The sequence below is a fragment of the Salvelinus fontinalis genome, chromosome 40, assembly GCF_029448725.1.
Source record: "Salvelinus fontinalis isolate EN_2023a chromosome 40, ASM2944872v1, whole genome shotgun sequence".
Classification (NCBI taxonomy): domain Eukaryota; kingdom Metazoa; phylum Chordata; class Actinopteri; order Salmoniformes; family Salmonidae; genus Salvelinus; species Salvelinus fontinalis.
Genome location: NC_074704.1, coordinates 5136707 through 5149260, shown reverse-complemented (window position 1 = coordinate 5149260; position 12554 = coordinate 5136707). Strand labels below are relative to the sequence as shown.

Here is a 12554-nt window from a genome sequence, read left to right as displayed (position 1 = left end):
TCAAAGAGGGGTTTCTTTGACATGATGTCATCAATGGGTTCCCAAATATGAGCAGAAGATGCTGCTGAATGTGTGGCCATGACTCACGACTCATTCAGTTCTGCAGAACAGCAGTGTGTTGCCTATACCCTTACAGGAGGAAGCTGTTGAGGGTGGATGGCTTATTGGGGAGTGTTGTCTACTCATTCAACGTATATTTACCTTCTTGCTAAAGCAACTTGAGTTATAATAGTCCTCTCTCTGTGTTCTTACTGGCTAATCTCTCTGTGTTCTTATTGGTTAATCTCTCTGTGTTCTAATGGGTTAATCTCTCTGTGTTCTTATTGGTTAATCTCTCTGTGTTCTAATGGGTTAATCTCTCTGTGTTCTTATTGGTTAATCTCTCTGTGTTCTTATTGGTTAATCTCTGTGTTCTTATTGGTTAATCTCTCTGTGTTCTTATTGGTTAATCTCTCTGTGTTCTTATTGGTTAATCTCTCTGTGTTCTTATTGGTTAATCTCTCTGTGTTCTTATTGGTTAATCTCTCTGTGTTCTTAAGCCACAACGGAGACAAATTAAAGCTGTACTCAAGTTGTACTCAAACTTTGACACGAGCACCTCTATTTCAGTCTCTGAAAAGTTGTATTTTTTCATCGCTTTTTTTGTTGTTGATTGTGTCATATTTCATGGTACGGTGTTGTATATTTCCCCCGTGGGCTTTATCAAAGGGATGATTTTGACCATATATGGTTAATTAGGGGCATTTCGAAATGCAAATAGCCAAGGTGGTGCAGTAGCACTGAAGCTCAGAACAATTTGTATTTTATTAATGGTTATCTCCTACCAGTGTGCTGTGACACTCGTAGGGTTGTTTGACAAATCACACCTTTTCTATGCCTACAAACATTCTAAATTCCATTCGAAAGTAGTATTTGGAATATATATATATATATATAATAGTTTCTACACAATATTGATACATGAGGCTCCAGGACTCTTCGCTGGCCACTCCAGAACAGAACACTCCAGAACAGAACACTCCAGATTTGATTTGAGTTCAGGGTTGTTGTCCTGCCAGAAGACCCACAACCTTCAACAGAGACACAGACGTCAATTCAATGTCTAGCAACTGGAACGAGCTGCAGAAAACAGTAAAACTGGACAGTTTTATATCTTCATTCAAAGACTCAATCATGGACACTCTTACTGACAGTTGAGGCTGCTTCGTGTGATGTATTGCTGTCTCTACCTTTGTGCTGTTGTCTCGGCCCAATAATGTTTGTACCATGTTTTGTGCTGCTACCATGTTGTGCTGCTGCCATGTTGTGTTGTCATGTGTTGCTGCCTTGCTATGTTGTTGTCTTAGGTCTCTTTATGTAGTGTGGTGTCTCTCTTGTCGTGATGTGTGTTTTATCCTATATTTTTATTCATTTTTAATCCTAGTCCCCGTCCCCGCAGGAGGGCTTTTGCCTTCTGGTGGGCCTTCATTGTAAATAAGAATTTGTTCTTAACTGACTTGCCTAGTTTAATAAAGGTTAAAAAACACACTCTATTATGCATGGGAATAATGCTGGTGTTTTTAATGTCCAACATGATGGGGTTTTTAATGTCCAACATAATGGTGTTTTTAATGTGCAGCACAACATGACAACAACATGGTAGAGGCACAACATGACAACAACATGACAACAACATGACAACATGGTAGCAGCACAACATGACAACAACATGGTAGCAGCACAACATGACAACAACATGACAACAACATGACAACAACATGGTAGCAGCACAACATGACAACAACATGGTAGCAGCACAACATGACAACAACATGACAACAACATGGTAGCAGCACAACATGACAACAACATGGTAGCAGCACAACATGACAACAACATGGTAGCAGCACAACATGACAACAACATGGTAGCAGCACAACATGACAACAACATGGTAGCAGCACAACATGACAACAACATGGTAGCAGCACAACATGACAACAACATGACAACAACATGGCAACAACATGGTAGCAGCACAACATGACAACAACATGGTAGCAGCACAACATGACAACAACATGACAACAACATGGTAGCAGCACAACATGACAACAACATGACAACATGACAACAACATGGCAGCAGCACAACATGACAACATGGTAAAAGCACAAAGCATTGTACAAACATTATTGGCCACAGACAACAGCACAAAGAGGAAGAAGGTAGAGAAAACAATACATCAGGCAAAGCAGCCACAACTGACAACTGACATTATATTGTCAGGATTGGAGTTAAATCCTTAACTAGGTATTAATTTATTAAAATGTTATTAATTAAGCAGACTCATATCAAACCAACAACCCTGGCGTTGCGTGCGCCATGCTTTACCAACTGTGCGACACAGAACTATTCTACCATTATATATTCATAATGTACATATTCACATGTAGCTACAGGTCTGCATAGACGAAAGTATTGGCTGTAAGAAGTCAGACAAAACATATTTGCTCATCTTTAATTTAATAAACAATGTAGTGAATATTTTTCTAAATTGCGTTACTCATTCCAGTCAGCTGACGGCGATATGCGTCTTCAGATGGTGACGTCATATCTAGTGGACCACACGACACCGGAAGCTGTTTCAACAACACGGATGCTGACTCATTCAACCACCTCCGTAGCCTGGTATCCAACATACAACCGAAAACATTGAAGCTCTTTGGACCATTTTTGATCTCGGTGTTTTTAACACAATCCTCTTTACGTATCTACTATTTAACTTAAGCGTAACTTGTTTGCTCAATTTACACATTTGTTGATTATACGGAAGCTAAGCTAATCGTCAATGCTAGCTAGCCCACCATGAGCTATCCAAGCTACTCTCCTCCTGCTAAAGAAGAGGTCTGCTGGACGGAGAAAGAGGGCCTGTGGCTGAACGTTGTCGTGAAAGAAGAGGGGGAAGAGGAGGATGTTTCCGTAAAAGGAGAGGAAGATGCTTTCAGAATGAAAGAGGAGGAAGAGGAGGCTATCAGTATCACGTTTAAAGAAGAGGAAGAACCCTTTGGAGTGGCAGAGGAGGCTATCTCAATAAAAGAGGAGGAGGAAGACGTTTGGAGAGACGAAGAGGGAGAGGGAGAGGAAGAGGAGACTGAAGATCTGATTAACACCAGTGAGTACTGTCTTAAAAACACAGCCAGAAACTCTGCAGGTGTTGAACTAATGTGTGGTTTTAAAGCCAAAGGGGCATTGCACTGAAATGTGCTCCTCACCAGAACCCCAAATATAAGCTCGTAAAGCTCCGTTGCGTGTAAACAATGCAAATGTAAACAAACACTGTATTTGACGCAAAACGTATTTAAAACGATCATTTTGATCTCATGGTCGGTCCTTGCATCCACAACTCTGTCTATGAATTAGAGTTGTTCCATTTCTTCAAACCCTCCCCTACTCTCCCCTATCTGTTCATTAGGACAGTGGAGACTGAATTAGAGTTGTTCCATTCCTTCAAGCCCTCAGCTACTCTCCCCTATCTGTTCATTAGGACAGTGGAGACTGAATTAGAGTTGTTCCATTTGTTCAAACCCTCCGCTACTCTCCCCTATCTGTTCATTAGGACAGTGGAGACTGAATTAGAGTTGTTCCATTCCTTCAAGCCCTCAGCTACTCTCCCCTATCTGTTCATAAGGACAGTGGAGACTGAATTAGAGTTGTTCCATTCCTTCAAGCTACTCTCCCCTATCTGTTCATGAGGACAGTGGAGACTGAATTAGAGTTGTTCCATTCCTTCAAGCTACTCTCCCCTATCTGTTCATTAGGACAGTGGAGACTGAATTAGAGTTGTTCCATTCCTTCAAGCCCTCCGCTACTCTCCCCTATCTGTTCATGAGGACAGTGGAGATATAAAACGTTTAAGTACCAAATCAAGTGTTATTGGTCACATACACATGGTTAGCAGACGTTAATGAAATGACATTTTATTTCTTCGGCCTCCTGAGGTTGAAGAGACGCTGTTGCACCTTCTTCACTACACTGTCTGACCATTTCAGTTTGTCTGTGATGTGTACGCCGAGGAACTGAAAAGTTTCCGCCTTCTCCTCTCCCCTCGGCTACACTCCCCTATCTTTTTATTAGGACACTGAAGCGTTTAATGACCAATAACAGGGGAGGTTCACATTTTTTAGAGGTATGAGGGGTATGGCTCTACCTTTCTCACTCATTATTATCCATGATCCATTCATGATTATCCCTAATCGTGTTAGCATCCACATTAATATACAAGTGTTCAGAAACATATTCTATTCTTGTGTGACTCGTATGACACGATACATTATTTACCGTTCATTTCTGTTGGGTTCAACATCATCTGAAACGCAACCAAAACAAACTGCAAATGCATCCAACATGTTTGTAGAGTCACAAGCTTGATGTAGTTATTATGTTGTAGGAATGTGAGACCAAATACTAAACTTATGACTACTTCAATACACATAGAAGTGAATTTTGGCCAAATACTTATGATGCATTCAAATGTGAGAGACTAGATACATTAAGTCATTTTATTTCTAAATGGTAGAACAGATACCCTGAAAATACCCTCAAATAAAAGGTGACGTTCTGTGCTGTCTCATATGAAGCATTTGATCTCATATCTAAAATTCTGGAGTATAGAGTCACTCTTCCCTGTCTGAGTAAATACGTAGGGGAGTTTATATCGTTTATTTAAGCAATTAGGCCCCTATACCACAGGTTTGTCAAAACATTTATTTTTACTGCTCTAATTACCTTGGTAACCTGTTTATAATAGCAATAAGGCACCCCGGGGGTTTGTGGTATATGGCCAATATACCACGGCTAAGGGCTGTTCTTAGGCACAGTCCAACTCCCATATTACCTGACCTCTTTACTAACCTGTAAGAGTAGGAGTTACCCTACCCAATCACAGGGATGGATAACTGGAAATTCCAACTGCTGCTACAGACGTAGGAAAAACAGCTGAGGCATTCCATGTCATTTCAGCAACTGATCTCTGAGGAAATGAAGCTAATTGATTAGCCCTTTTGATTTATAAGGATTCACATAATATTCTATAAATATAGTGTCCAACATCCAATTTGGACCAAACTTCTTCCTACCTTTTGAGTAGACATTAGGAATCCAACAACCAGTATATATTTTTTAATAGACAGCTACTATCTATCAACTTAAATTTGGAATAAAAAGGTCCCACGGTTGTGTGAAGTGTTTTTTGGAGAGACAGAAAGGAGAGGGGGACCCTTGTCCTCCATTACTACTGGACTGCTAATATTCACAAGATAACCTTTTGGGTTTTTACATTAAAAAATAAATATATATATATTTCAGACAATGACGGCCTAGGAACATTCATAGAGGAGGAAGGACCGGTGTGTTCCTTTATGGAAAATAACTCATGTCAAACACCATCCCTGGTCTCCTTAGTCTGTGCCCCTACCATCCCTGGTCTCCTTAGTCTGTGCTCCACTACCATCCCTGGTCTCCTTAGTCTGTGCTCCACTACCATCCCTGGTCTCCTTAGTCTGTGCCCCTCCATCCCTGGTCTCCTTAGTCTGTGCCCCTTCCACCCCTCGTCTCCTTAGTCTGTCCCCCTACCATTGAGTAAACAATACCACTCAACCAACCCTATTGTGAAAAGTTCACTCAGGTCTCAGTTTAGGATCCACGTCAGACACAGACAAGCTATCTCATCCATGCCTTTTATTTCCAACCCACTCTTCACGCCCTTCCTCATAGACACAGCCTTCCAGCTATGTTTTCAGAAAGGACTGAAGAGTGGAAAATACCTTTTCCATGAAAGTATATTTACCTCCTTTGAACATCTAGTTAGAGAGCACAGTACACCCCAGACACACTTCTTCAGGTACCAACAGATTCACAGTGTACCCCAGACACACTTCTTCAGATACCTGCAGATTCACAGTATACCCCAGACACACTTCCTAATGTACCAACAGATTCACAGTATACCCCAGACACACTTCTTCAGGTACCAACAGATTCACAGTATACACCAGACACACTTCTTAATGTACCAACAGATTCACAGTATACCCCAGACACACTTCTTCAGGTACCAACAGATTCACAGTATACCCCAGACACACTTCTTAATGTACCAACAGATTCACAGTATACCCCAGACACACTTCTTCATGTACCAACAGATTCACAGTATACACCAGACACACTTCTTAATGTACCAACAGATTCACAGTATACCCCAGACACACTTCTTAATGTACCAACAGATTCACAGTATACCCCAGACACACTTCTCATGTACCAACAGATTCACAGTATACCCCAGACACACTTCTCATGTACCAACAGATTCACAGTATACCCCAGACACACTTCTTCAGGTACCAACAGATTCACAGTATACCCCAGACACACTTCCTAATGTACCAACAGATTCACAGTATCCCCCAGACACACTTCTCATGTACCAACAGATTCACAGTATACCCCAGACACACTTCTTCAGGTACCTGCAGATTCACAGTATACCCCAGAAACACTTCTTCAGGTAGACACGGGTTACTACAGTTTAAAGTATTTCATGGCCTACACATTTGCAGGAATAGACTTGCCAGATTGTATCCAGAACTAGTTCCATTCTGTTACTCTACTGGTCATGTCTGACACTAGTTCCATTCTGTTACTCTACTGGTCATGTCTGACACTAGTTCCATTCTACTACTCTACTGGTCATGTCTGACACTAGTTCCATTCTGTTACTCTACTGGTCATGTCTGACACTAGTTCCATTCTGTTACTCTACTGGTCATGTCTGACACTAGTTCCATTCTGTTACTCTACTGGTCATGTCTGACACTAGTTCCATTCTGTTACTCTACTGGTCATGTCTGACACTAGTTCCATTCTGTTACTCTACTGGTCATGTCTGACACTAGTTCCATTCTGTTACTCTACTGGTCATGTCTGACACTAGTTCCATTCTACTACTCTACTGGTCATGTCTGACACTAGTTCCATTCTGTTACTCTACTGGTCATGTCTGACACTAGTTCCATTCTACTACTCTACTGGTCATGTCTGACACTAGTTCCATTCTGTTACTCTACTGGTCATGTCTGACACTAGTTCCATTCTGTTACTCTACTGGTCATGTCTGACACTAGTTCCATTCTGCTACTCTACTGGTCATGTCTGACACTAGTTCCATTCTGTTACTCTACTGGTCATGTCTGACACTAGTTCCATTCTGTTCCTCTACTGGTCATGTCTGACACTAGTTCCATTCTGTTACTCTACTGGTCATGTCTGACACTAGTTCCATTCTGTTACTCTACTGGTCATGTCTGACACTAGTTCCATTCTACTACTGGTCATGTCTGACGCTAGTTCCATTCTACTACTCTACTGGTCATGTCTGACACTAGTTCCATTCTGTTACTCTACTGGTCATGTCTGACACTAGTTCCATTCTACTACTCTACTGGTCATGTCTGACACTAGTTCCATTCTACTACTCTACTGGTCATGTCTGACACTAGTTCCATTCTGTTCCTCTACTGGTCATGTCTGACACTAGTTCCATTCTGTTACTCTACTGGTCATGTCTGACACTAGTTCCATTCTACTACTCTACTGGTCATGTCTGACACTAGTTCCGTTCTACTACTCTACTGGTCATGTCTGACACTAGTTCCATTCTGTTACTCTACTGGTCATGTCTGACACTAGTTCCATTCTGTTCCTCTACTGGTCATGTCTGACACTAGTTCCATTCTACTACTCTACTGGTCATGTCTGACACTAGTTCCATTCTACTACTCTACTGGTCATGTCTGACACTAGTTCCATTCTGTTCCTCTACTGGTCATGTCTGACACTAGTTCCATTCTGCTACTCTACTGGTCATGTCTGACACTAGTTCCATTCTACTACTCTACTGGTCATGTCTGACACTAGTTCCATTCTGTTACTCTACTGGTCATGTCTGACACTAGTTCCATTCTGTTACTCTACTGGTCATGTCTGACACTAGTTCCATTCTGTTCCTCTACTGGTCATGTCTGACACTAGTTCCATTCTGTTCCTCTACTGGTCATGTCTGACACTAGTTCCATTCTGTTACTCTACTGGTCATGTCTGACACTAGTTCCATTCTGTTCCTCTACTGGTCATGTCTGACACTAGTTCCATTCTGTTCCTCTACTGGTCATGTCTGACACTAGTTCCATTCTGTTCCTCTACTGGTCCATTCTGTTCCTCGTTCTTTGAGACTGTCTCATAGCTGCGACTTGGAGTATTGCTTCTTCGTCTTTTGTAATGTAATATCTATCCTATACTGTCTGGGCTATGTATCCAGTAGGCCTAATAAATGCATAACAACAGTCATGTTTAATAGGGTTTTTTGTTAGACTACAGCGTGGTTTCCCAAACTCGGTCCTCTGGACCCCAAGCTTTGATTATTTGAATCAGCTGTATAGTGTCATGGGGGGAAAAAACAAAATGTGCACCCCTCGGGGTCCCGAGTTTGGGAAACATTGGCCTTGAAGCATTACAGCCACTCTGTGATGACTTGGCACTACAAATCAAATCAAATTTTATTATTCACATTTAGTAAAATGCTTACTTACGAGCCTCTAACTGACAGTGCAGTTTCAAAAAATACGGATAAGTATAAGAGATAAAAGTAACAAGTAAAAAATAACAATATATACAGGGGGGGTGCCGGTACAGAGTCAATGTGCGGGGGCACCGGTTAGTTGAGGTAGAATTTACATGTAGGTAGAGTTATTTAAAGTGACTACGCATAGATGACAACAGAGAGTGGCAGTGGTGTGGTGGGGCAATGTGAATAGTCTGGGTAGCCGTTTGACTAGATGTTCAGGAGTCTTATGGCTTGGGGGTAGAAGTTGTTTAGAAGCCTCTTGGACCTAGACTTGGTGCTTCGGTACCGCTTGCCGTGCGGTAGCAGAGAGAACAGTCTATGACTAGGGTGGCTGGATTCTTTGACAATTTTTAGTGCCTTCCTCTGACACCGCCTGGTATAGAGGTCCTGGATGGCAGGCAGCTTGGCCCCGGTGATGTACTGGGCCGTTCGCACTACCCTCTGTAGTGCCCTGTGGTCGGAGGCCGGGCAGTTGCCATAACAGGCAGTGATGCAACCAGTCAGGATGCTCTCGATGTAGAACCTTTTGAGGATCTGAGGACCCATACTAAATGTTTTCAGTCTCCTGAGGGGGAATAGGTTTTGTCGTGCCCGCTTCACAACTGTCATGGTGTGCTTGGACCATGTTAGTTTGTTGGTGATGTGGACACCAAGGATCTTGAAGCTCTCAAACTGCTCCTCTGTTTCCTGTAGTCTACAATCATCTCCTTTGTCTTGATCACGTTGAGGGATAGGTTGTTGTCCTGGCACCACAGCCACTGTGATTTATTTGTATCCCTTATTTTACCAGGTATGTTTACTGAGAACACATTCTCATTTACAGCAACGACCTAGGGAATAGTTACAGGGGAAAGGAATGAGCCAATTGGAAGTTGGGGATGATTCGGTGGCCATGATGGTATGAAGGCCAATTTGGTAGTTTAGCCAGGACAGCGGGGTTAACACCCCTACTCTTTAGATAAGTGCAATGGGATCTTTAGTGACCACAGAGAGTCAGGACGTCCCATCTGAAAGACTGCACCCTACACAGGGCAATGTCCCTAATCACTGCCCTGGGGCATTGGGATATTTTTTTTAGACCAGAGGAAAGACTGCCTCCTACTGGCGCACCAACACCACTTCCAGCAGCATTTGGTCTCCCATCCAGGGACCGAGCAGGACCAACCCTGCTTAGCTTCAGAGGCAAGTCAGCAGTAGGATGCTGCTGGTTAACATGCTCTTTTATTGAGTGATCTAGTCCCGATTAAACCTCATAGGAAGACAGTTGTATCATGTGGAGGTTTCATTCAGGTCTCTGTTAAACTAAATAATCTGTTTGTCTTTGACAGGAGAGACACCAGACTCTCACGATGACAGTGGGAAGAGTCCTTCAGGGAAACCAGACCCAGCGACACCCAAACCAACGAGACGACATCAATGCTCCCACTGTGGAAAGAGTTTTCCCTGGTTAAGGGCCCTGAAGCAGCATAAGAAAAAACACTCTGGAGAGAAGCCTTATCGCTGTTCTCAATGTGGAATGACTTTTACCTGGGCAGGAAGCCTATGGGGGCATAAGAGAATACACTCTGGAGAGAAGCCTTACCACTGCTCCCACTGTGGAAAGAGTTTTAGAAAGTTAGGTGACCTGAAGGCGCATGAGAGGACACACACAGGAGAAAAGCCCTACCAATGCTCCCAGTGTGGAAATAGTTTTAGCAAGTTAGGGAACCTAAAACAGCATAAAAGGACACACACAGGAGAAAAGCCCTACCAATGCTCCCAGTGTGGAAAGAGTTTTAGCCATTCAGGGAGCCTTAAAGACCATGAGAGGAGACACAGGCAAGAAAAACCCTACCAATGCTCCCTGTGTGGAAAGAGTTTTATCAAGTTAGGGGCCCTGAATCGGCATGAGAGGACACACACAGGAGGGGATAAGACGTACCACTGCTCCCTGTGTGAAAAGAGTTTTAACCGGTTAAGACATCTGAATAAGCATGAAATAATACATACACAGGAGGAGAAGACATACCGCTGCTCACTGTGTGGAAAGACATTTTCCCAGTCAGAGGACCTGAAAGCACATGAGAGAATAGAGAGGCTGTGTTCTGACTTGTGCTTTTGACTGAGAATGAGTGTTTTTTTGTTTCATGCCACATTAATTCATATTGTTTATGATTAAACCTGTCTATATAATACATAACTGTAGTATAACACACACAGGAGAAGAAGACCTTCCACTGTTCTGCTTTTGACTGAGAATTCGTTTTTTTTGTTCTTGAACCCACTGATAGGTTTGGATTTCTAAATGTTAAATATTGTTAATCATCAGTTACACTATAAGGGGTGCCATAGTCTGGTTTCTACAACAGAAGTGAATGGTTATGTGTATGGTGGATTCAGTTAAGCTTGGAATGTATTGAGTGAAGGGAGGACGATCACATGTTGGCAGGCACTGATAAGGGTGGCAAACCTGGTCAAGAACTACAGGAAACGTATGATCTCTGTAATTGCAAACAAAGGTTTCTGTACCAAATATTAAGTTCAGCTTTTCTGATGTATCAAATACTTATGTTATGCAATAAAATGCAAAGGAATTACTTAAAAATCATTCAATGTGATTTTCTGGATTTAGATTTCGTCTCTCACAGTTGAAGTGTACCTATGATAAAAATTATAGACCTCTACATGCTTTGTAAGTAGGAAAACCTGCAAATCGGCAGTGTGTCAAATACTTGTTCTCCCCACTGTATATATCTAGTGGCTCATTTGAATAACTGTTTGTTTGATTGATTGTGTAGTAGATGTAAAGTTTTGTTTTAAATGAATTAAAAACGAATTAAATTAACATATGTTTCTCTTTGTACGCCTCAATATAATATTACACTGTATTGAAAGAAATGAACAATAAATAAATAATTTTCTTCAAGTGCGTTACCAGGCAATGCCAGTGTGACGTATAGTCTGGTGGACGTGACGCTTCTTCACAACAACAAGGATGTCACTAGTTACCACAGCCAGAAAGGTAAAGTCATTGTCTTGAGGGTCTAGCCCCCTAAAAATATATTAAACAACATAAGGATGTCACTAGTTACCACAGCCAGAAAGGTTAAGTCATTGTCTTGAGGGTCTAGCTCCCTAAAAATATATTAAACAACATAAGGATGGCACTAGTTACCACAGCCAGAAAGGTTAAGTCATTGTCTTGAGGGTCTAGCCTCCTAAAAATATATTAAACAACACAAGGATGAAGTGACTGTCATTATGGTACTCTTTATTGTGCATAAGAAAAAAACAGCTAAATCCAAACAGCAAAACCAAGTGTATTTGTATTTACTATGGATCCCTATTAGCTGCTGCCAGGGCTAGGTAGAAGTCATCAACCAGAGGGAGCTAAAAGACTAGCTAGCAGTCATCAACCAGAGGAGCTAAAATACTAGCTAGCAGTTATCAACCAGAGGGAGCTAAAAGGCTAGCTAGCTAGCAGTCATCAACCAGAGGGAGCTAAAATACTAGCTAGCAGTCATCAACCAGAGGAGCTAAAAGACTAGCTAGCAGTCATCAACCAGATGGATATAAAAGACTAGCTAGCAGTTATCAACCAGAGGGAGCTAAAAGGCTAGCTAGCTAGAAGTCATCAACCAGAGGGAGCTAAAAGGCTAGCTAGCTAGCAGTCATCAACCAGAGGGAGCTAAAAGACTAGCTAGCAGTCATCAACTAGAGGAGCTAAAATACTAGCTAGCAGTTATCAACCAGAGGGAGCTAAAAGGCTAGCTAGCTAGCAGTCATCAACCAGAGGGAGCTAAAATACTAGCTAGCAGTCATCAACCAGAGGAGCTAAAAGACTAGCTAGCAGTCATCAACCAGATGGATATAAAAGACTAGCTAGCAGTTATCAACCAGAGGGAGCTAA

At 42.0% G+C, this 12554-nt stretch overlaps 1 protein-coding gene across 1 annotated transcript in view; it reads left to right on the top strand.

Annotated features, from left to right (window-relative positions):
- The first annotated feature begins 2590 nt into the window (after positions 1–2590).
- Positions 2591–12554, top strand: part of LOC129839883 (zinc finger protein 420-like) — a 148959-nt gene continuing 138995 nt past the window's right edge. Inside the window, exon 1 of the mRNA XM_055907588.1 lies at positions 2591–3154. Coding sequence (XP_055763563.1) covers positions 2848–3154 — 307 coding nt within the window. The 5' untranslated portion in view covers positions 2591–2847. The remainder of the gene's footprint in view (positions 3155–12554) is intronic.